Below are 27,721 nucleotides of genomic sequence, written 5' to 3'. Positions count from 1 at the left end.
ATACGGTTCTGGAACCTATTTTATTCGACTTTCAGGTCAAAAAACATAAGAAATCATTAATACTGCTCCTTAACGTCCTAAAAATTTCAGTACGACCTCATTTCACCAGGGTAGCTGAAATCCGACTGAAATCTTTCACTAGTTGTAGCTTGCAAAAGAAGAGTTTTAGGATATATGTTTAAATGAACTATTTCCTTTATTTTCACGAGTAGAATACGTTTTGAAAGTTTCAGGAAAACCTCGTGATACACTCCTATATATATATATATATATATATATATATATATACATATATATATATATGTTCGCGATTTCTATTGAAACAGTTTAAAATGATAACAGTTATTTTATTTTTAGTCTTACTTTCAAGCACACTGCTAAAAATACGTTTTATAGTGAGAAGACTTATTTATTTAAGTAATACATAAAAAATTATTTTATTTCATTGATATTTATTGTTACTGCTACCTTTATCATTTATTTATTTAACTAATTTGCTTATTTTCTTATATATTTCCCCCTCAATCTCTACTGGTGATGTTTATTCAAGAATTAAAATAGTGACAATGTAGTTTTAAAAGTTCAGTAAAACCTTTAGTAAACAGTTTTTGGACGTAATCTTATATTTCCAACTCAAATATAATCTATATCAATCCAATTGAAACATAAAAATCTTGAAAGATAAATAAATGATCAGTAAGTGAAAATCTATTTGTTCGGTAACACCTTAATCACCTATTAAAGACAATGAAACAGGAATAAAAATGTTATTAATAAAAGGGATTCTATTACAACAAATATGTATAAACTTATTATTGAAAATACGTTTAGAATTGTCAGAACCTTTTTACAGAAGCATAAATTGAACTGTAGTGAGAATTAACAAAAAGAATATTTATTTTAATTTTCAATAATTAGATGGAACATTTTAATAATAAATTGAAATCTACATCGTTTTTACCACTTTAATATTATTCCCAAATAATATAAACTGCGCATTTAAGCTCTATTAAAGATAAATAACGTTACTTAAATTTTCCCTTACATAAAATTTCTCATTCTTTATTAGCACAAATTAGAAATTCCTTTCGCTGAAAATAAAGATATTTAAATCTACAATCAGTTCCTGCAGTGAAAAGAGATGTCATTTGTCGGGTTAAATGTCATCATTTCGGTAAATGTGGACAACTTATGCGAAATAATAAGTTAAGTTCACTGAATAATGTAGAAGTAAATTATTTGACTGCTTAATTTCGTTATCATATCAGACATGTTGATTCTTGTTCTTGAGCATAATTATTATGCCATTTTTAAGTTAAAGTTATGTCTTATGTCAGACATAACTCTTATAGTTCCAACACTGACAGTTAAATTTGCAAGTTAGCAGACAACTTGATATTTTAAATTCCAGACCGTACGGATCCAGTTTCATTACTGTAAGAATAGAATAAATTATCCTTTTACATTGCTACGAACACAAAAAACGTAAATTTAGTCAAAATAAAACATATCGAACGATTAATGTTTGGTGACTTTAAGCCCGCATGTTTAGTTTACTAGTGAACATTCTGTATCCTCTAAGCTTCTTCTGAGCAATTAACAATAGTTGATAAAAAATATTTTCAACAAAAAACACACACAATGAATATTGATCATTAAATTAAATCGTGTAATATAATTCAATAATTAGTTTACTTTAATTATTTTTTAATAAAACCGTTATTTCTGTTAATATTATTAACAATTTATTTTTTAATTTTAAACGATTAATTCATAAATTAAATATCCGTGAAGCGTAAAGGGAAAGTAAATAACTTACAGACATCAATGAATACGTTAGGTAAATAAACGAAAGCCCTTCAAAAGACTCCATTAACTTACGACCAAAAGAGATAATGCACTGGGAGCTTGGTGATCGGTATATGTATAAACGAATACAGTATATATGTTGATACGTACATATGTATACGAATGGTGGGTAGTTTACTAGTAAATACAGTAAGTAGTAAATACACACACAGAAAATGAAAGAGAGAGAGGGAAGTGTGAGTAAATTATAGGGTGATGTTAACAAGAGAGCAAACACCCTCGGTCTCGATCCAACAACGAACAATTGCCCGGCAACTGTTCAACTGAACTCGCTTAGCATACAAACTGCTGGCTATCAATTATTATACAAGTTATCCATACACAGTACAATAATTTCTGTATGTATCTGAGCGTATATATAAATTTATGTAATACAAGTTATACCCGTATATATTTACTCGTGTAAATACAGTTTACATTAGAGACCGGCAGAATACCAACACATGATGGCTGTGAGAGGAGAGTTTTAAATTTCTATTCGTTGATGTGTGCTTCTATTTTAAACCGTACTAAAATATTCATCGATTCTTGAAATAGTAAATGAAAAGTTAAATAGCGCAAACAAAAGCTTGGTTTATAATGCTTTTCAATAAATTTTGTATTATCATTATACCGAACACAAAAGAAATCAAATTAGTGAAATTCTTCTTCCTCCCTTCGCCACTCAGGTATGATTATTTGTTTGAAAGCTACCTTCTCCTGAGATCAATTTCATAAATCTACTTATAGTCAACAGCGTATGCTAATGCAACACCAACTGACTTTCCTACTCTTTAATTTTACCTTCCAGGTTAAATAGTTGTAAATCCTGCCTTTCGTTCTAATTTATTGTTTTATCAATCATCAAAGTACAGCTCTACCATCTTTGGAAAACTCTTTACTGTTGTTTTAACAGCAAAGGTAGAATAATGCTCTTATGAAACCTACTTCCCTTAGTTTATAACTTACTTTCCTCACTTGTTTTATACATAAACGATAATAAGTTTTGATATAATCAGTCTTAAAGATTCATTAAAATTTCACGAGGGATTTTTTGAGGCTATCACTTCAAATTAACGGAAGAAATGAAACAGTAAGTATTAAATGCCAAAGCATACCATCTGATTGTATTGTAATGTAATAAAATACAACGTTGATGTGATAATCAGCTACTACTACTACTACTACTAATAATAATAATAATAATAACTGAAAATTTGTTTTATTTAGGCTTCTTAATGAGTAGCTGATTTTTAAAAATATTACGTTACTAGTATTATTTTCAACAATTTAACATTTTTTATCTTCAAAAGTATTAAAATAATGTATTAATTCATAAGTGGAAACAAATTATGAGCTTTAAATTTCCAGTAATAAAATAATCTCTATTATTAAACCGGTTTTAGAAGGTATTTTTTAATTCACTAAATAATTGAATCGAATTTGTGATAACGGATTAATATAATCCACTAACTGATATCAGATTTGATTGTTTTAATATTTGAATATAATTATAGAAATTACTGATTATTAATAACTAATCAACACATGAAAGGCTACTGGTGCACATAATAACTTTTGCCGATTGATTAGTTAGAAAAAGAATTTCAATATTGTATTGGGATTTTTAACAAAAAAATAAAATTACAAGTATATTTTCTACACTTGTAATTTTATTTTATTTATATCTTTCCTTATGTTTTATTCCTTCAAATGATGATTTTATGAAAATATAGAATGTTTCGTAAATTAAAAAAATAAAAACCTATTAAAATACATAATTTTCTACAATGGGGATTTTTTTAAATTAATAATTATCTATTTCCAATACACATAATTTTACATACGATGGACTTAAAATTGAAGAGTAAATTACCGCATTTTTTTAAAGAAACTTTCTTCAACGTTAAGATACTTACTAAATAAAAAAGAAATTTAAAACATAAACCAATAATATATCGTATTCCGATAACTAATAATCGTTTCATACGAGTAAATTTCATTCATTTCATATATTTTATTACTCTAATTAATTTATAAATTAAGTTATTAACATAAAGGAATTGACCATTTAATTACTTACCGTTTGATTCGATGTATCAACATATCTGAGACCAAAATACGCAGTTTCCAATAAATTAAGATGTCTGAACACAGTATCTAACACCTCCTGGCCTCTACTTGTATCCTAAAAAAAAAATTAATAATAATTAATATAAATCAAAAAGTTGTGTATATTTGAGTAATAAAAAATCATAAACCACATAAAGATCTCATTTTAAATGAGGAAAAAAAAGAAATATTATTTTTAAATGTTTGCTCGTATTTAATATTTTCAACGCTTAATTTACTCGTAATTACAATTTGATTAGAGAATTGTGGCCGGATACTTTTTATGCTTCATTTAGCGTAATTTAAAAATAATTTCAGTAGAATTAAAGACTAGAATTACTATCAAAGGGCAAATTTCTCAAAGTTATGATTAATAGCGCTAAAATACACTTATACATTCAATATAAATTATAATAAAATCCTAATATTTAAATTTGTTAATATTAAATTCGTTAATATTTTAAACATTTAAAAGATCCTTTACGAAAAAATCCAAAAGAGATTTATCATATCATAACTGGAAAACAGAATAGGGAAAGGTATCTTATTCTCGGTTAATCGATTGGAATAAATAAAAAAAATATACTTGTGATATTACACATACTAAAAATAAATAAGAAATCAAATTAAATTCGTTGAGAAAGAGGTGAACCAGAAGGGTAGTGCAATCATTAATAGAAAACAGGAGGCCTTATTGGAAGGGAGTATTTCTGAGGCTAGGAGTGGTCAAACTGACAAAAACAGATGAAACCACAGCAACGTACAATCTTTGTAGTGGTACTTCTCTCAAACTTCCTGTCCAATAACATCGCCACACTCCGTTTACCAATGACGACGCAAACCCACAATAATACTGTCAAGTTATTGACTTCTTTAAACAATCTGAGGCTATTTTATGCATAACTCTAAAACTAATAAATTATAAAAATACGTTAGTTAATTTATTTTATTAAAATGAAAACGTTTAATTAAAATCTGTCGTATTACAAGAAAAATATAATGTTATGTTTTTTAAAGATTTCTAAATAATGTTATTTTATAAATCTATAACGTATTAAGAACGACTTCCTTAACCAAATTATTAAACTTCAACCTTTAAAAAAAAAAAAAAAAAACAGTAACAAGTATGACTAGAAGACTACGTCATCTGGCCCGCAACTACCAGCAACGTTTTCAGTCAAAAAATTTACGTATTATGAATGTTAGATGCGATAACCAAAAGAATTGTAGAAAACATGTCATGAAATACATATCACTCCCAAAACCGGCATTACTATTCTCAAACTAACAGGCATTCAATTCCAAATTTAATAAAAAAAAAAAAACAAGTAATAAGAATGAAAAGTGATTTTCCGTTGCTGTCTATTGAACCGTTACATATTAACATGCCAAGCCTAGATCATTTTCAGTTTTACAAGTGACACCCATCACTTTATTCATTAAAGGGACTGATTTTATACTTAGAATCATAATTTTTAGAGAAACCATCTGTGTTTAGTGTCCCCTATGCATAAAGTGCATTAAACATCACAGCTGTATGAAAGACTAGAACCGTTAGTGAAAACGAACAATCTAACGTATCAAACATGTAGAAGGAAAAAGCATTACATACATTTATTCACTTACTATTTATACATTTAACTAATTTAAATTGTACATATACGAATGTTTTATCTATTTACTAGCCGGTCGGGACTCGCTTCGCTCGCTTGACCGTATGGCCAGGACCTAGATGGCCCAGGGCCGACTCAATAACTCCCCGAGCCACAGAGTTCGCTTTGCTCGCCATTCCCGTCAGAACCCCGCAGTATTTGTACCTTCATGGTTGTAAGAATAAAAATTAAAACATTCAGGCTTTATAGAAATCTGAAAAAAAAAACTAAATTGTAAAATACAGAATAGTAGTAACTATGGTAACTAAGGAACACAGACTTTTGACGAGGAAAACTTCACGACATTTCCGATGGCATGATGAAAGAAATTACTTTAATTTTTAAAAATTAATCTCTTTTTCATTAATGAATATTTTTAACTGACTTCATCCCCAAGGGGCCTAGGGCCTTAATCTATGGCTTAAAAACTTTACTGGGATAACTCGATGTATCTTTAAATTTTAAGGGGATCGGGCGGTTAGTTCTCACGTGATGCGAAAACAAACAGATTTTCGGCTTTATGTATAAGAAGATTAATTTATTACGAATTTAGTTATTTATTTATTATTATTACTGATGGGGTCACTTTTAATATTATATTTTAAATAATTTAGTAGTCTTTAAAGATTGACTGTAAATGTAAAACCACAATTCTCTGGTATCAAAATAGCACCAAAGTCGACAATTCCTTCGGGTTAAAATTAACATTTATTACCGCTTAAAAATGATTCAAGTTTCAAGTTAAACACTAGTATAATTTTACGAATTTTGAAGATACAAGAAACGTTTTTTTATGGAATACAAAAATGGGAAAAGTAACAAAGTAAAATGTTCTTTGAAAATAAGTATACATCATGATGTAAATATAATTTTAATGGTATATAACGAATTAGAATTAGAGTTCTATCAAAATTAAAAAGTTCTATTAAAAAAAAAGTTTATATTAAATTATAAAATCTAGTTAAATTTTATATTAACTTTTATTTTTAAAATAATTTATCAACTGTAATAAAAAAATACACATACGAATCTAATAATAAAAAAATACAAAAATTGAAGACTCCGTTGCCCGCAACGATACTAACCACTCCAGTGTGATTTAAATGTTGATTGATTTAGATAAACAATAATTCATTTTAATTATACATACTTAACCATAAGTCAAAACCGTTTCGTTTCATTTTTACTTGTGTATATATATATATATATATATATATATATATATATATATATATATATATTTATTGTGTGCGTGTGTAAGTCACTGAATTCCTTCTAAACGGCTGGACCGATTTTGATGAAATTTTTTGTGTGTATTCAAGGGAATTCGAGAATGGTTTAGATTCACAATTTGGTCCACTGGAAAATTTTTTTTAAATTATTTTTTTATTTATAAGTAGTTGTTGATTTTGGAATGTTTTACATTGGATCCGGCAGACTGCCCTACCATCTCAGTGTCGAATATTCAATAATATTCTATTTTAATTTTAGTTTGTCCCGACAAATTGAGAAAAATATTTCGTAATTTTGTTATTATTGTGTTACAAAAAATCGCGAGAAAACAGTTTTTTAATAAATAAGAGGCTAATAAATCAGATAGAAATGTAAACAAAGGAAAACCAATCAGATCAATGCAAGATGGCCGCTGTCAAACACATCGACCAATCACAAAGAGTCCGTATGGCCGTTGCCAATGTAAACAAAATCACAACTGATTAAGTAACAAGTAGGCAGCACTGCGATCGCGTTTAGAATTGTGCGCGTATTGAGAAATATTATATTACATTATTATTTTTTTAAATAACGTTTTAAAGTGTAATTAAAAAAATATACATTGTGCAAATTTGTAAAGTACAGTATTGAAGTGAAAATGTTTTTTAAATTTATTTATGTGTTGTTGATCTTGGGATGGTTAAGGTTCACAATTGGGTTCGGTAGGCAGAGCTGCGATCGCGTTTTAGAAGTTTTTTTTTTAATTTTTGGTTTATCAGCCAAACCCGGTAGTTGGTGCTGCGATCGGATTCTAGGAATCTTTTTAATTTTTTTTTTGCTTTTTCGCATATCAGTTACTTGCGTCGAAGCTTGGTGTTGTTCTTACATTAAAATTTGTATTTTTAACGGACTACTGTGTTTAGAGAATAGTTTGAATTAAATCCGATAGGTAGTGCTGTTCTGACAATTGGATTTATTTACAGTCTGAATTTTATAAAGTTAAAGGTGAAATTTTATAAGGTTCCGTATTGTTTTGTAAGTTTCTTAATGTTCAGTATTAATTGTAATGATTTTGTAGCCACAACACTTTTGTTAAAAAATTATTTTCAACCGAATACTGTGATTAGAGAGTGGTGTGAATTAAATCCGATAGGTAGTGCTGTTGTTTTGCCATTTGGATTTATTTACATTCTGACTTTTATAAAGTGTAAGGTTAAATTTTGTTAAATTGCTAATGTTCAGTTTTTTAAGGTTTTATGAAACATTCAATTGTTTTCATTTAATCTATATGTATACTCAGATCTAGCATTGCCGAGTCTGCTAGAATTGAGCGCTTATTGAGAATATTATATTAAATTATTATTTATTGAAATAACGTTTTGAAGTTTAATTAAAAAATATACATTGTGCAAATTTGTTAGGTGCAGTATTGAAGTGAGTATTTTACATGATTTTTCATGAATTTTAATGATGTATACACGTGCATTCAATAACAATCAACTTAACCTACAAATTTAAATTGTCAGTTCTCATTTGATTCTATGGAACTTATGAAGTATTGAACGGCTCTTTGAAAATAAAAATTTAAGTTTGTAAAATAAATTATAACATTTATAAAATTAAAATATAAGTTACTTATAATATAGTTTAAAGTATATTTAAAAAATTGAATTTATAATGTTTTAGCTGATTAATTTTATAAAAAGTTTTCTAAAATTATTTTTAATTTACAATTATCTAAAATTTGGTAAAATAGATGTTAAAATAAAGAATGAGAAAAATGATAAAAATTTCTACTAATTTTAACTACTTTGCTTTTTTACAGTGCTTTAATTTTTTTATTAATTGATTAATTAAGCATGGTTATGAATTAACATGGTTATGAAACATCAAAATTATTAAATAAAAAAAAAAATATGTAGGAGGTACTTTTTTAAGAATGATGTTAAGTGAAAATTAGTAGTAATGTGGATGAAAATGTATTAATTACACTAATTATTAATTTTACGACGTTTCGATTTTTTAATTCAATTTTCATCGCACATCTCAATATTTAGTGAAAATAATATTAACCATACTACACATAATTAACCAATAAACCCATTACAATAATACAACAATCACAAACTGATAATATCATACTAATAGTCATTTTAATAAAATTTAGAACACAATCCTGGTAATTTTAACTTAATTAAGTTACTTATATTTATGTGTGTGCATTTATTACAGAATAATGCCGCGTCAGGACAACGTCTGTCGGGTCCGCTAGTATATATATATATATATATATATATATATATATAATAAAATAAATCATAATATATGAGAACATATTTTGAATTATCTTGAATAGAAAAATAATTAATTTTGAAGTATTAATTTTATTTCCCCCTCTATGAATCATGAGAACTTACCGGTGGCGACGGGGGCTTGAGTGTCAGTGATAGAGAGTAGCTGGACCGAAGGTGCAACCATATCGGAGATGTATCTGTTAAGAGCCAGATTAAGGAATGATTCCTGAAAGAAGGCAGCAGCTCTTTCAATAGTTGTTAAGGGCGTAGGTCAGGAGACCTAAACGACCACATCAACATCACTCAATCTTCTGAGCACTGCGCAGCTGAAAGCAATGAAAAATTACAGCTGTTTTTTTTCCAATAAAATGTAGCTCTCTGCATTATAATGGAATAAAAATGGAGGCGTCTTCCTCGGTAAAATACTGCGGAGGTAAACTAGTCTCCCGCTCGGATATGCGGGTGGGGACTAGTAAGGAAGGGGTCACCAGAAAATTAAAAATTAGCATTCTACGAGTCGGAGTGTGGAATGTTAAAAGTCTAAAAAAAGTCTCGCCAAAATTTCCAAAATTCATTTCCAGTTTTGAAGAGTTTCGTATGCCATTCTAGAAATATTAGTTAGTTGAAGGGAACTTTTAGTGAGATATTGTCGAGTTCTAACTGCTACAGTACATTGAAAATAAACAGATTTTTACATTTTAAATAGTAAATAAACAAATAAAGATTTTCTACGTAACTGAATATGCTCAGACTGCCCCAAGGAGATTCTGGATCACGAATTATTAAGTTAATTAATTTATCTATTGAAATTTGACTATTTTTAACACTTAAATTTTGGTTATCACTTGATTTTTTAGAATTACCTGTGGTTATACCAAAAATTACCCACGTATTACTAAAAAAATTGATTTTATTTATCGAAAATTTGACAAAATGGTATTATAGGTTTTGTTTCATTGATTTGACATCTTACAAATGTATTTAATTAAAAATTAGTTTTAATTTTGTTTTCTCAAATAAAGTGAACATTAATATTCGTATATAATAAACTTGGAAAGATTGCAAATATATTATGTTTCATATAATCTATATTTGTAAGCGACTTTTTTAAGAATCAGAGAGAGAGAGAGAGAGAGAGTAAGAGAGAGAGAAAAAATTGTACATCCTGTATAGAAATCACTTAACTTTTGTCCTGTACTTTTTAATAGGCACTGGAAAAAAAAAGTATACTAAAAATTAACCATAACGTTTAACTGCTTACAGTTACACATAACAAGGTATGTGAAAGTTGCATTGCTTCTTTGAAGTAAGCTGTCCATAGTTTTTTCCCGTCATAAGTCATTTGACCGGTTTACACTTATGCATCCCTTTTCAATTCAACAAAGTAGATTTATTACATCTACATATTATTTGTTAATATTTGCTCAATATTTGTTTTATAAATTAGAAATTTTATCTATTTTTCAGTTTTATCATTCTACAATACCTTTTGTCAATAAATTAATTAAACTCTTGTCTTAATTTACAACCAACCAATCTAGTTTTCCTTCTAATAAATTAATAATCCTTCTAAACAAGCTATTTTTATTTCAGTTCACCTTTTAATCTTTTCAATTCGAATTTTATCAAGACAACTAATTTTCAATATTCTTCTACAACACAGCTTTCATACTTTCAAAGACCTTTAATCTTTGTTTTCTATTTTCCTCACTGTCTCCGTATTTTGCTGCCATAAAAGCCAATAGGAATATTTTAGTATTTTTCTCTTCTCTTTTTTCAGTTGACTTGCTTTAATATCTTCCTTACAAGATCTAACCTTTGTAATTTTTCTAACAATATATAACGAAATACTGTGACTAACAGTATAGAATGTCCTCCTACCTTAATATTTAACTATTGAGACATTCTTTGTTGGTGTTCCGATGATAACAATCTTCCTGTTCGTCGGCCCATGAAAAATTAAAATCCATTTTTTTTTTTTAATTTTACTACCTTCCTTTATTCTTCTTTATTTTAAAACAAAACTTTTCTCTTGTTAATTACAGTAAACCAGTTAATATTTCTTCTAATGATATTCTACGAGTCGGAGTGTGGAATGTTAAAAGTCTAAAAAAAAGACTCGCCAAAATTTCCAAAATTATTGGAAAAAAATTCATTTCCAATTTTGAAGAGTTTCGTATTATCGGTTGCCATTCTAGAAATATTAGTTAGTTGAAGGGAACTTTTAGTGACATATTATCGAGTTCTAATTGCTACAGTACATTGAACATAAATAGATTTTTACATTTTAAATAGTAAACAAACAAATAAAGATTTTCTACGTAACTGAATATGGTCAGACTGCCCCAAGGAGATTCTGGATCAAGAATTATTAATTAATTTATCTATTGAAATTAATGTCAATTTTAAACAAGAATATCTATGTTGAAGTAAGTATATTTATGTATATGTATGTATACATCTTTTCAGACATTATATCTATACTCTAGTTTGATAAATATGTTACGGTAAATTTAATTAATCTGGTGATTATGCATAATTACCGATGAATTTGATTAATCACCTCCAATATTGGAGAATAACATGGTATTAATATGGAGAATAATATGATTATGTTTGGTTAGGTCCAAACATAACTACGCTCGCTAACCTCGACTAATTATCAATAATGTTTTGATTATTTACGCGTAAATAATAAATTCAGTAATTACTGCTTATAGTTAAGTTGTTATTTTAATATGTAAAATATGTTAATATAGAAAATATGTAAAATGACCGGCATATTTATTAAATTGCTGTATATTTATTAAATTCCCCAACATCGGAGGCGATTACTCAAATTAACCGGTAATTATGCGCAATCATATGATTAATCAAATTTACCGTAATATAAATCATTTTATTTTATTTTTATTAATAATAAAATTAATGCAAAGAAATATCTAATTATCTGTATTTTCATAAAAGGAGTATTTTCATAAATTGCATTTAAATTCTTTCTATTTAATTTAAATACTGAATACCCGTCAAAAAATAAATAAAAGTATTTTCAGGTATTTATATAAAAATTACGAATAATATAAATAATTTCACCTTTCATAACCAAGGACAATAGAAATAATAAGATGAGAAACGTATACAAAAATAATAACTTTTCAACAACTATTATCAATCAAATTATTATATCAAAATAATTTCTCTATCAATAATAATCAAATCAAAGGAATAAAATAAAATCACAGATAAGAAAAAACAATGGTCAAATAATACATATCAAAGTAACCACTGTTAAAATTTTATTTATATCCATATCTAAGTTACCATTTCATGACGTTTTTTACGATCTATTTAGAAATCAATATTAGAATAAACATGGAAACAAATTTTAAATGAAATTCAACTTTAAAGTTGAATAACTAGTTATTTTCATAACTATGAAAATAATCCTTGGAAAAATTTTGTGCAATATTATATTACTTAAAAAACTAAATTTCATTATTAGATACTACACAAAGCTTATCAGAGGAATGAAAAACTTAAATAAATTTATAATTTACTTTCTCCAATAAGTAAATTATTTTCAACAAAGTAAATTAAGTTTTTCTGATGCCTTTATAAAGCAATCTAATAATCTTAAAATCGATGTTTCTTTCTCCGTCGAATATCGCTGGGGTTTCTTTTACTTTTAAATTGTTTACACCTTCTTTTCTACGTTGATGAATAGTTCGTAGATATAGTTCATAGATAATATATCTTATTTTTTCGTACTATAGAGGAACTTTTTCGTTCTTTAAACCGTCCAGTATACAATTTTAAGTTAAACGAATTTTTTTTTTTGTAAAATATAATACTAACTACGAAATTAGTTGTATACGGCATTACTGTATGTATAGTAGGAAATGTTTCACTTTTACGCAGATTTCAGGGCATAAAGTCCCTTGGGTTTTAAAATAACGTTAATACCTGTAAAGGCAAATGAGAGTTAAATAATATACACAGTTATGATAGGCAGCTTCTTGCTACTCAATTAGTTTTATTTTATTTTTTGATAAAAGCTTTTTTTAAGCCTTGTTTTCTTACAAAAATTTTAATTTTAAAAAGCTTCATAAGAAACGTACATTTTTAAACTATCATTTATTTATTTTCTTAAAGACCCTCAATTCATTCTCTTTCTCTAGGTTTATTTTCATTTATTTATATTTTAATTCTGCAATAATGAAAAAGAAAAAGTAAAAAAAAAAATAGTAAAATAAAACGTACATTAAAGTTCTGGAACGTGACGTAATATAACATCAAATAATGAAATTATATTATAATATGGTAAAGAGGTCCAGATTTGTGCCGTTTCAAACAGCTAGTCATTTTATATCTTTCTTGCACTCGTTAACCGCAACAAGAACCACTCCTTTTTTCTTTCCCTTTTACACAAACACACACATTATACGACTACTACTGGGTGATGACTCGACAACGTTACAACTTTTGTTGCGGTGGAGTCACGTCTACCTCAGAATGATTCCCAGCGGGTTACTGTCTAACCACTGACTATAACCTTGCTCATCTAACTGCCCACTTAAACAGTATATGTCGGTTAGACACCACCATCATTATAACTAGTGGGAAATTTCAAAAACTACAACCATTATACCGATCGTGAAAATGGAACGAATAGTAACTTTTAATTAAGATTATCAGATCACCAAACCATAAATGATCAACAATTATTGTTTATTACATCCATTTAAAGTATATATTAAATACGTATTAAACCATACCGTTGTTTAAAATAAAGCGAGATCTTATATGGTGAATTAAAAAGATCCCATCTGATCATCGACAACAAAAAATTTATTACAATGAATTAGGATTACTAGATTTTTTTTTCAGTCAACTTCAAATCCTTAAAAAATAAAACCCGAATCATTTAGACCAAGTAGTAGGCTAATCAACATGTTCGGTTATTAAAAATATCTGTATAATTTATATGATTATAAGTTTGTTTAATTTGTAATTTGGATCATTTTTAAGCGTTTTAACAGATTCAAATCGAAGAAAACTGACTTAAATGCAAATCCCGGAATATATATTTCTTGAATGTATTTAAGTGCTTAAAAATCGGGATAAGGGTATAAATAAAACCCACCGGGTTGCTCTAGCGTCTTCGCAAATCAGCTATTTCGAATTCGGGAGTTCTAAGGTTCAAATCCTAGTAAAGGCAGTTACTTTTAAACGGATTTGAATACTAGACCGTGAATACCGGTGTTCGTGGGTGGTTGGGTTTCAATTAACTACACATCTCATAAATAGTAGACCTGAGACTGTACAACACTACACTCATAAATATCATCCTTATTCATCCTCTGAAGTAATCCTGACGGTGGTTCCGGAGGCTAAATAGAAAAAAAAGGCTATAAATAAGGTGAAGATAATTATCATGTAAACATATATTGTGTGCAGTCTGAATGAAAGTTCTACAGGGTTGAGGTATAAATATGAGCCAGATGATACATATAACTGTTTATTTACTACCATTAATATTAAATTGCTCCTCATATTACAAATATTAGTCAACTTTTGATTGGCGGTATATATATACAAGAGTGCATTTACATTGGTTTCCTACGGTTTTGTTAGTAGGGGGGTATCCTCTACAAAGACTAATAAAACGCAATCCCGTCACTACTTTAATAACTCGCTGTATTCCTCTTAAACTATTCAGAGTACGGAATAGACCATAATTTGCTTATCCAAAAGGTTTACTGATATACTGATAGGTTTACTGATTAATAAGGTGGAGAAAATTAATTAAAAGAAGGCTTAGGTAAAAATTTTTCTGTATAAGATTTCTGTAGCATGTTACCTGAACCTAAGTGAATTATTTTTTACAATATGTTTTTTTTTACACAACATTTTTTACTTTTGAAAATGTAATGTATGTAACAATTCGCGCAACAAAAACAATTTTTTATTTAATTTAATTAATTAATTTTTTTTTTAATCGTCTCGAAGCGGCGTCTTCGGCGGAATTGGCAGCGTTTCAGAAAGCCAGAAGATAGGACTCTTCTTAATAGGACGGCGCGGAGGCTGAGGAGGTTGTTGAGGACTATCAGGCACGAGACATTCAAGGAGTACATAGGAAATCTTTCTCAGCTGAATGGGGACGGATGCTCCTTAAGGAAGGCTACGAAGGAACTGGATGATTGCATCGTCGCCACGTTCGCTGATAACCCTGGCCTAGCCTCGCAGATCCTACAAATGGTGCTGGATCGTGTGTGCGTGTGGCAGAAAAAGTGGAGGATTAAGGTTAATCAGGATAAGTCGAGGCACGTCACATTTGCCATGCGGAAAGGTGACTGTCCCAGTGTGTACTTCGATGGTGTTTTGATCCCGCAAACGGATACTGTGCGGTATCTGGGACTTCACCTGGATCGGCGTTTGACCTGGAAATGTCACGTGAGGATGAAGAGGAAACAGCTAAACGCAAGGTACAGGGAACTTCATTGGCTGCTACGGAGGAACTCAGACCTCACGTTATCAAACAAGATCCTTATTTACAAGACTATCCTGCGCCCAATCTGGACGTACGGTGTGTAATTATGGGGAACGGCTAGTACTAGTAATGTGGAAATTATACAACGATTTCAGAACAAAGTAGCGAGAGTAGTTGCCGAAGCTCCGTGGTTCACGCGGAATGATGAGATTTAGGATTATCTGGAGCTCCCATCGGTTCGTGAGACTGCACGACAGCGCAATGTCAAATACCTACAGATACTTGAGAATCATGTAACCACTTTGCAATTAATCTACTCGATAACAGCAGAGACATTCGACGGTTGAAACGAGCCCATGTACTCGACTTTAGGGTCTGCGTAACAATTTGGAATCTAACACCGTCAAGTTTAGTGGTGTAGCATCTAATTTCTTGTTTCTTCTCTTTCTTTTTCTTTTTTATTTATTATTAATGTTTGTTTTGTGGACTATACGTTGCTGAAATTATTGGTTTGTGATTTATGACTGAGCTTGAAATTTCATATTTGACTTTAAGTTTGCTTACAACTGCTTATTGTGTACTATTTATTTTGGGGGTTCCTTAAGGACCTTCTTATCACGTGCTTTTGTCATGAAACTTACATGGCGGCTCTGCAGGAGAGCCGATTGTAATTATAATTGTTACTAACAAAAAAAAAAAGTAATTTAGTTGCATATATCAGTTAGTCACATTCATTGTAAAACTGCATAGTAAAGTTCTATCGTTTTAATCAAAAGATTATTGATCTAAAAATGGATTAAAATCAGGAAAAATGTCTGATAAAAATACTAAATTCAGATAAGCTATTTTAATGTATAATCTTCTCATCGTAGTATGAAACGAATACTGAAATTAAAATATTGTAAAAGAATACGTAATTCTTGTAACTGAAAAATTAGATAAAATTTATCTTACGTTTAAGAGTTAATGAGATATTTTATTTAATAATAAATCACAAAATAAAAATCATCTTACTAAATTAAATACATCAACTCGACAATTAATTTAGACGTTGATAGTAGAATACGGTTTATAAAATAACTGCTTCAAAAAAACTTAGTTTATACTAAATAAAATAATGTTTAAAAGATAGTTGAAATCCATAGAGATGCCACTTAACCCGTTTTATAAAACAATTTATATCCTTTTTAGTGTTAGACCCCTCTATTTTAACAGTATTCTCTTTTGTGTTTATTCAAAGTAACACAGGAATGTAAATGCCCGTAGGATTTCTAAACTGTAAATAGGTAAGTAAAGAACGACAAGGAACAAGAGATTTTCCTTCACAACAAAGGTTGTTATTACACGGTATCCGTTTACTTAAAGGATGCTCTCTACATTAGATAATATGAAACAACCTCGTATTATTGTTATTATTATTACCCATCATTAAATCAAAAATAACAAGGATTAATTTTAATTATATAATTTTATGTATTCACGCGTAAATACACTATTATAAATGTTTTTCTGCTGAAGATCTTAACTGATACTCGTACATATATATTAATTCAAATCGCTGATAAAGTAAGGATTTAAAATGAAATTTAAGTAATAAAAATGTATTAAAATTGTATAAAATATTTTTTTCAATGAAGCTATTTTTTATGTAAAAAGGCTACTTTATTTATTTATTTTATTTTTTTTAATTAAAACCACTTTCTAATGTACACCAAAATAGAAAGGGGATTTTCCATTCCCTGATTCTTCCCGTATGCATTTCAATTATAATAATAATATTTTGTTAAACACAATAAAGAAATAAAACTGTGTAGATAAAAAAATTAAATATACCAAAAAAAGAGAAGGTTTTGCACAAAAATAGCATTTACAATGTACATACTACATAAACAACAGAAAGTTTAGACATTATTTACTGTTACATAGAACAAAACAGATCACAATGTGAGCGTATTTGCAAAGAGAATAACACAGATCAGTATTATACAAAATTAATAAGAAATATTATTTAATCGAGAAGTATTTTAAGACATTTAGTAGATACTTAATTATTAAATTTTCACAATCAGTTTTCTAATAATAATCCCTAACTAACATATCATTTCATCCTTTCATCCGGGGTTCCCGGGTACGAATCCAGGTAGGCATAGCATCTTTCATACCCTAAAAAATTTCCAATTTTTTATGATTGATTGATTGATATTATGATTGGTGAACCAATCATAAAAAAAATTGCAATAATGAATCATATATTTGTTCACTTATCGTTCTTCATACAACGCTTTAATTCACCATCAGTTAAGTTGTTAAAAATAAATTTCTTCACAAGAACTGCTTATTCATAACGTGGATCACTTTTTTTAAACGAGATAATTAAAATGGAAATTTAATTAAATTTATGATATAAAAAAAGTAATTTTATTTTTATGCGTCATAAAATAAAGAATATAAGTTCTAATGTTCAAGAAATAATAAATATGTATGAAAAATAATCAGATTTAATGAGTATTAAAATACAAGAAACCTTAAATTCTATGCGTTTTTTACATGTAAATTACAAACAATTTTCACAATATCAAATTAGATAGTACTTGTTTCCTTAAATAAGCTTTTAAGAGAAAGTAATACTGAATGAAATAGGGAAAGACAGTTTAACCTAAAACTGTTATGCAAACTAAACTAAGCAGATGAATCTTAATCGATAAGCTGTAACACAGCTCTCTATCTATTTCTAATCTTCTCTAATCTTTTAATCGCAAAATATTGTTCCATCCTACGTATCCAATTATTTTCTTAATAAAGCCTATCTAATATTTATCATGTTACGGAATTAGTCCTCACACTTCGTTCCATTGTTCAACTTAAACAACGCAGAATGATTCATGACCTAATTTTACTTGTAATGAAAAATAACAAAAAACCTTTCTATTCCGATTAGTCTTAAAATGCTTCAGTATACCTTTCAAAATGTTCATCCTAGCTAACTTTAAAATCAAAATTCGTTTGGTTTGGTTTTCTAATCTTTTCAGTTTCCTTATCTTGTTACGGTTAAGTTGTTGAGATCTATAAAAATATTTTTAAAAACGTCTTTTTAAATTTTTAATCTACCTTGTTACTAAAAAAATTTCCTTTCTGAATGGACTTGCCTATTGTAATGATACCATGATTCAAGTTAAACAACGCAGAATGATTCATGACCTAATTTTATTTGTAATGAAAAATAACAAAAAACCTTTCTATTCCGATTAGTCTTAAAATGCTTCAGTATACCTTTCAAAATGTTCATCCTAGCTAACTTTAAAATCAAAATTCGTTTGGTTTGGTTTTCTAATCTTTTAAGTTTCCTTATCTTGTTACGGTTAAGTTGTTGAGATCTATAAAAATATTTTTAAAAACGTCTTTTTAAATTTTTAATCTACCTTGTTACTAAAAAAATTTCCTTTCTGAATGGACTTGAAGTCCGATTTTATTTCTTCACCCAATTTTAGGTGGATTTCATAAGAAAACTACCTATTGTAATGATACCATGATTCGACTTCCAGAAAATTTCGACTTATCTTCGCGTTTCACATACCCCAAACCCCAAAAGAACCGTCAGTTCTTATTCAAAAGTTGATATATATATAAATATGTATATATTTATTTATTTCACTTTGTTGTGGACACGATAACTGCCGTAATTTTGCGCTAATCACTTCCAAATTGTTTCTTAAAAATAACTCGTCAGTAAATCTCGGTCGAGTTCGTAACGGCCAAAATCGGACCATGGGAATGTAAATAAGGGGACTTTTTCGAAAAAACAAAATATTGCTATAACTTTCTTATTAAGTAAAATATCGAATTCGTTTAAAGTTCCTACTATTTTTTTGGTTAAGGGCCTACAACTTATGTAAGTAAGTTTTTGGATATCACCAACCATTGATCCAGTCGGTGGAAAAAATGGGATTTCGAAGACAAAAAAATTATACCTCCTTTAATAGGCACAGTATCGAATCGGTTTAAAGTGGTCGTTAGTCCTCTAAACATTCCCTAAAACTTTTGACTGAAACAATTCTTGATATGACCAACCCTTACGGCAAGGAATGACCAAAATGTTGCTGGAATTGTAAGATGGGGCTTGTCGTATGCCAAACATGTGAAACTATTTTGGCATATTGAGTAAATTTGAAATTTTTCTTAACTTAAAGGTGGAAACATTTTTATCTTTTACTTAGCACCGGTGAAATCTACCTCTCCCTTCCAGCGTGCCGAAAGAGATTTTTTGTAATTTTGTCACTTAACTTGAAAATTCCAGAGCCTCTATTATATTGTTTTGTTTTTTTATGTTAATATTTAATTCATCTCTACCTTTCTAATATCATTATTTCTTTTCAAGTTAATATCAAAAATAAGAATTAATCATTAATTACTTTTTGTAATGCAAAATGATCCATTTTAATAAAAAACTGTACTTAATTTATTTTGATCCACATTTTCTAAAACATATATCTTCCTTATTTCAATCTCTTTTATGTTCATCTTTAGTGTCTGATATATTATTGCTTTCCACTTGGCCAGCAGCGGTTATTATTTTTGTCAGTATTTAATAAATTTTAATATCAACCGATACCAGAATTGTATACAGCTTCAAAAGTCATCGAAAATAACAACTAAAAGTACTGAAAACACTGTCGAGTTATTAGAAAAAATGTCTTTAAAACATTATCTAAAAATAAATTAATTTAGCTTTTCTTTACAATTTAATAATTTTCACTACCCATCAGCATGGATAAAAGAAACTTTTTTTTACACTCAACCATTCGCAATTTAGTCAGAATAACAAAAATATATTAGTTATTCTCAGTATCTTTATTTCGATGGAGTAGTATACCAATCTAAAGTTTTCTTATAACTTTCTTTAGGAATTTTAATGAATAAAATTTTTATTCTACCTACTTCTTTGGAAAATAAACGTGTAAAAAAGTGTTTAGGGATCAGTATATAATAATATCCTCTAGATTATTTTATATAATTTAGAGGATACTCCAGTTATTCAAAGAATAAAATTTCAACGTAAATATTTAACAATTAGACATTTTTAAACAATATTTAACGAATTCTTTATTTAAATAAATAAATATTGTGTTTCAACTCAAAGTATTTTTAAAAAGAATGGAAAATGAGATATTTTTTTAATGTAGTCACAAACATATGGGAAGAAAATTTTTAATATATTATAAAAGAATAGTATACTATATTACAAAAAAATGAAAATACTCAAATTTTAATTTTTAATAAAATAAACTTAAAATAATACGTACTTAAAACTAAAAATTATTTTCTTTAAAATTGTGCAGCTCTGAAGCCGGCACCAATTAAAAGTAATTACAACAATCTACACACTTTTGTCCAAAATTCAAATTATTTTGAATTTTGACCTTTTTTCGGCACTTTTGGTTCAGTCCTTAGCAATCAAAAGGGAGGTGTACAAATAGATGTTACAGGAGTCCTAAACTCAAAATTTCAACATCCTACGACTAATCGTTTTTGAGTTATACGATACATAAGTACAGACGTCACGCTGAAACAAGTCAAAATAGATTTAGGGATGGCCAAAATAGATATTTCCGTTGAAATCTGAAATTTTTCGCGATAACAATACTTCCACAATACTTCCTTTATTTCGTACAAGGAAGTAAAAACTTAATTTTTCAATAAAAAATTTACTCACTTCCGTTACGTAAAAAAAAAAAAGTTTATAACGTTACTACAGAGGAATTTCCTCTATAAAAAATGAATCATCAAAATCTACATAACTTGTAAAGAGTAAGCCTAAAACGTACATAAAAATACATATTGGCCGAGAACCTTCTATTTTTTATAGTGCGTTAAAAACAAAAATACATAAAAATCATTTTAACATGAAAGATCTATACACAGCAACAACGATTTCATATGATTGAAAAACACCGTTTACTTATTTAATGCTCGTCCCTCTAAACAATAATTACTTATATGCAATTATTTATTTATGAACATACATAGATTCTATTATAGCAGTTTTATTTAAATATAAATATATATATTTTTTTTAATTACGAAACAAATATATATGTTATAAAAACCATTATTCTTTTTACACCTACGTCCACAATATAAAAAAAAATATTCAGATGCAGTATCTTTAATAATTCCTCTGAACCTATGCGTGTGTTTTTCTGTATATATACATTATGCATAATGTTTATTATTAAAACTCAATAAATTAATATTATTATAATACGGTATATTAAATGATAATAAAGGAAAAAAGCCTTTTAATGAATTATAATGGATACGGTAGGACAATATATCCTTTATACTGTCACCACATTAGCATAAACATAACAAAAATTCACATACACAAACACACATACGTACACCCAACAATCTCAGCGCTTACTGCTCTTGATTAATGGGCAAGTCAGAATTTTTGTATACGTATAAACAAGATATATAAATCAGCAGGTGGTAACACTGGTAAGTCAAGTCAAGGTAAAGCTAGAGTTAGGTTAGCCGACGGCAAGGTAGCCAACGTAATAAAGATAATACACGTGCACATCCATACACGTAATCACGTGATTGAATCATAAAAATTAATCTACATCCTATATTGAAATTTTGAGATGGATCCAGTTCTTTCAAATTTTAACTGTAGATTTTACCTTTTAAAACAAATTTATTTCGTTAATTTAAAATCCATTAGCTGTTATTATCGTTTAGATAAGGCTAAAAATATTACAATATCTCAACATAAAAAAGCAAAGAACTCATAAAAAAATTGATTTAATTGATTTTTTTTCAGTAAATTAGATAATATTTTACAATAATTACGTCGACTACATTTTTTTTTTTAAACTAAATAATAAAAATGAAAAAAATTAAATTATTTTCTTACGTATTACCAAGCAGCATTTAAGAAGTCTAAGTTTAATTCAGTGACCAACCTCTGCAAAGAACCATTAAACTTTCTTAAGTTTAATGGTTCTTTACAACATATACAGTTGTAAAGTAAAATTAAAATAAATGATTTCTAAAAATTTAGTACAATCAATAAGCCTAAGAATTAAAATGCATCATAATTAGAAAATTTTATTGTATAAATTGAAATGAAAATAGATTTTTTTTAAATAAATGAAAAATCATCTTAAAATCAAGTTTTAATAAACATATAAATAAATAAAACCTTGCAACTTTTTAAATTGGTGCCAAATTAATTTTTACTAAGTTGATAGTTGTTTTAAACTTTTTGCCAACTTCTTGAAGTCGAAATTTCATTGTCAGTATTAAATTAAAAATTTTCAGCCACATATAATTGTATCAAATTTATTTATACTTAAATGGTTTTTTTTTTTTAATATTGCGTAGGTACTACTGATAAACATTTTAATTTTTTTAAAGTTGTTTAGAAGGTAGTAACTCGATAGGGTTGCTTGACAGTGGTAATACGCATTCACCGATTTTGAAGCATTTACATACTGTAAAACTGTCTTCATTATCATAGAACCTATGTTAATAAAGACAGTTACGTTAAACTATGAACCACAGTTTAACTTAAACTACGAAAATATTATAACTAAACAAAAAATGTATAAATAGATAATATCTCTGAAAATCTACAAAATAAATATTTTATTAGTGTTCATACACAAAAAAATAAATAAATAAAACCAAAAGTTGACAAAAAAGAAGACGTATTATTTTTAAAAATGCAATCGAAAACGTAAAATTAGCTGAAGAACAACAAAATCAATAAAACATCCACTTTATACGCCCATCACGTCTTTATATGGTGTTGGATAAGCTAAAAATTTATTTTAAGAAAGATAGAGATAGCATAAACATTAAACCAACAAAGAAGAATCCCTTCCCATAAACAAAATTTAAGGGAAGGGATAACAATTTAATGTTCATAGGAAACTTTTACGAAAAGATTTTTAATAAATTTAAAACGGCCATAAGACATCGGTCTCCTACTATTTTGTAATAGTAAATAACGACACTAAATTTTCTAACTCCTGTTTATTACGGACATTTCTAAAACTTTCATTTCTCTTTTATCTAAAAAATAATTTTTTGACTAGTTTCACGAAATTTTATTCAGTAACCGTCCTTTTATTTTTAACTAAATAATATAAATAAGTTTATGGAATATCTAAAAATTATGAAAAAATACATAAACAGTCAGGAACATTGTTCAAATCTGAAAATCCATTATCCACTTAAGCGAGAGTAACATCGAAGTTTTACAACGATTTTATTACAAACTATTGAGAAATTTTACATAAGCCGTGGTTTGCGAAAAACACTGAAATACACGACACGATAATCTGGGATTGGCAACCGTTCAGAGGAGATACGGCGATTTAGTTCAGGACACAAAATGAGATAAATAAACATGTGAAATGGCTCCGGATAATCTCCTGGATAACAGTGAGGACATAGGCAGATATTAGATGTGTAAGTTCTCCGAGATTTGAGATGAATCAGCTAGGATGTTAAGATCGTCGAAAATCTTTATTCAGTTTCGCCACTTACTTAACCTCCGGAACTACCGTTTGTTATTGCTTCAGAAGATGAGATGAATGACAAGTAGCGTGTGAAAATCCCATGTCTGACCGGGATTCGAACCAGGGACCTCCGGATGAAAGGCCGAGAAGCTGCCATTCGCGCCACGGATGCCGGCTCTGTTGGTCCTTTGATTTGTTTCACTGTTTTTTTTGTTTGATTAGTTATTCTTTGTATCACTGAAAAGAATATTTTTTTGTGTTTCCTTTGCCTTTTTTTGAACTTCATCATTGTTCCTTGGACTCATCTTTGTATGTACTTATTTATGTTTACTGCATATATTTATGTACATAGTGTAAGATACGTATGGAAATGCGTACATATACCGTTCTTTGAGAGATTTCAATGGAAACCTCTCTGCATGTCTTTTTTTGTATTCAGATTTACTTTGGTTCGGGTAGAAAATTGGAACTGATTGTAAATTAAACACCGCGCAAAAAAAAATCATCTACTTAAACAGAAACTTTGAAACTAAAACTAAATAAACATGTGTATATAATAACTAGCTCCACGTCGCAGCTTCATCCGCGCTGTTTGGTTACTTGCGTTTCCCGTAGCAGTCAATCTTTTTATTTTATGTTTTTTAATCAAGTAAGCGGAGGCAGGTGCAGGCCAGTCACACATACAGTAATGGCGGCAATTGCTGGGTTGGTTGAACCACAGTGACGTATATCTTCGCACCCGTTAAAAAATCGGAATTAAAAAAAAGCAAAAAATGGTTTTTAAATATTTATCTAAATAAATATTTAGAGTATTTGCAAGCCCAACTCTAGTGAATATCTCGTTTACTATAGTCGGGATTAAGAAAACTTACAATCACTGTTCAAAATATTTTTTACCTTTCTTCAACACCTTTCAAGATCAAATTTCAAAAATTTAGCAATGCGTATAATGACATGAAGATTAAGCTCACTAAAAATCAGGTTGATTTCTTCATTTGTGGACAAAAAGTAAAAAAAACCAAAAAAAACAGTGTTTCAAAAATTAGTTTTAAACGTTGAAAGCTGGAATTTCAAAAAATCTAGATATTTTGATTTACAGGTATTCATAATTATTAAATTAAAACCCAGCTCACATAGTGATAGACACTCACAGTTCACAATTCATTAAAATTTATGCGTCAACCAAGAAATCTCCACTACCACACATACACATTTTTATTTCAAAATTTTTCGAGATGAAACATAAAAACATAGGTAAAAATTTGGTTGCGATTGATGGGTATTTTGTTTGTTTATTCCGAACAAACAAAAACCCTCTTCCTCTTTATATAATAGTATGGATAATTTTTGTGTACATAATTTTTCTTTATTTCAAGATTATACTGATATATGAAAGGATGGAATTCCATTATTAGTCGAGCTTATTTTTTATTCAGTATCAATATGCTTGAAAAAGTGCTGTTAACCCAATAGTTGTACAAATAAAATAACATATCACTCAAATGATATTATTGGTAAGAATACTTCTAAACAGATTTTAATATAAACCTAGCAAACAAATCATTAACCACTATTTATAGAAAACTTCTATATTAAAAAATGCTTAAGTTTGCATATGAAATCTATATTACTATTTATAACTGTGTAAATGAAAATAGGTTTTTTTTAAATAAATGTAACCATCAACTTAAAATCAAGTTTTAATAAACATAAAAAATAAATAAATAAAACTTAATTAAAAAGAAAACCTTGCAACTTTTTTAATTTGGTGCCAAATTAATTTTTACTAAATTGATAGTTTTAAATTTGTGCCAACTTCTTAAGTCGAAATTTCATTGTCAGTATTGAATTTAAAATTTTCAACCAAATATCACTATGTAAAATTTAAATTTATTAATGATTAAATGCTTTTTAATACAGCGTATGTTACCGAAGTATTACCACTAATTAAGTTTTGTTAGAAACGTACTGACGTGCAACTACACCTTTATTTTGTTTTTATGCCTAAATTATGTATTCTGAGATCATGTTTCTTCCTTTTTTATTTTAATGTTTTCTTTATGTATTATTTCTTCAGTTCATTCAATAATTGCATTAGGAATATATATATATATATATATATATATATATATATATATATATATATGAGTTGTCTACAGTATGTAGACATACATATATGTTGTCTACAGCTGACTCCACATCATAGCTTTGACTTAGTATTACCTCGTGTCTCGGGCAATATGCAGACGGTCTCTATTTCCAGGAACGTGTTGCTTAGATAGCAGAGCCCGCCTACGCGTAGAAAATACTCAATCGAGCGTACCTTCGTTGTTATGTCTAAAACATTTCGGCTCTTCTGTGATAAATTGTTCATAATATTCATATACTGAATTGATGTATAATTAAATAAAAATGATTCGGTTTTTTAAAATATTTATTTATTCGTTTAAATTACGTAATTATAATAATTATATAAGAATTAATGTACATGCATGCATATGTTTGTATGTAACATAGTAGAGTTGAATCTTTAAAGAATTTTGGAAAGATGGAGTAATACTACGACTTAACATGACGAATGGTAATGTCTGAACGTGGTAAAAAATAAATTTATAATCTTCCAGTAAAGAGTTTTTCCAAAGAAATATAAATAATAAATTCATACTCTTCAGAAAAGTACAATAATGAGATAAAGAATAGTTGTGAGATATTTAGTAACGTAATAACGTTTAACTAATATCAGTTATTATATCCAAAAATACTAGAGAAAACGTAAAAACTGTTAAATAACAATAAATAACGTAATAAATTTCAATAATTTGAAATGTATTTATTAAACATATATAAATAAACTTAATAAAAAAATTAATTAAGTAATTCATAAAAAAAATACAAATACTTAACAAATAATTAATTTCTACATAAATATTTTACATGATTATTACATAATAAAAAATTTATTAAGTGAAAGTAAAACCTAACTGTTTAAAAGTAGTTTCATAATGGACTTATATACAAATGTGAATATTTTATTTATTTTTCAATAAATAGAGAACATAACCTTTGAACTTCTAAGTTAAAAAAAAAGTAATAGAACCGAACAATTTAATACGCAAATACTAAACAGAATAGACCGGACATGTGATGTTATTTTAGACAAGAAGAACCTAAGGAGTGGACTGGGCGTTTCAAGATTGTATATACATTACGATCGATAATTATTAAACTAGTAGTAATAGTATGTAGTATGTTGTGTCTGTATATTTCAAAAAGTATCCTATGTATATACAAAACACACACACACACACACACACACACACACAGTAATATATGTGTTTTTGTGTGAACACGCGCGCGTACTCTTTATTTGTGTCTTGTATAGTAGCATTAAATAATATCAAAATACCATCACCTAAATTCTAATTAATATGTACAAACATACAAAGGAGAATTAATTATTAAAAGTTATAACTTTTATATTAAATTTAAAGGCCAGTAGAATAATAAAAAATAATTAAATACAAAAACCAGTTAACATTTTGCAAAAATGATTAGCGATTCTCTCAACCCCAGAACTTGTCACGA

General features: G+C 28.0%; 1 protein-coding gene across 1 annotated transcript in view; it reads right to left on the bottom strand.

The window, feature by feature from the left end:
• LOC142322004 (uncharacterized) overlaps positions 1-27,721 on the bottom strand; it is a 783,616-nt gene that overhangs the window by 205,923 nt on the left and 549,972 nt on the right. The window contains exon 3 of the mRNA XM_075360579.1: positions 3,932-4,036. Coding sequence (XP_075216694.1) covers positions 3,932-4,036 — 105 coding nt within the window. The remainder of the gene's footprint in view (positions 1-3,931; positions 4,037-27,721) is intronic.

Source organism: Lycorma delicatula, chromosome 3, assembly GCF_047948215.1.
Source record: "Lycorma delicatula isolate Av1 chromosome 3, ASM4794821v1, whole genome shotgun sequence".
Classification (NCBI taxonomy): Eukaryota; Metazoa; Arthropoda; class Insecta; order Hemiptera; family Fulgoridae; genus Lycorma; species Lycorma delicatula.
This window is presented reverse-complemented; position numbering and strand designations above follow the sequence as displayed.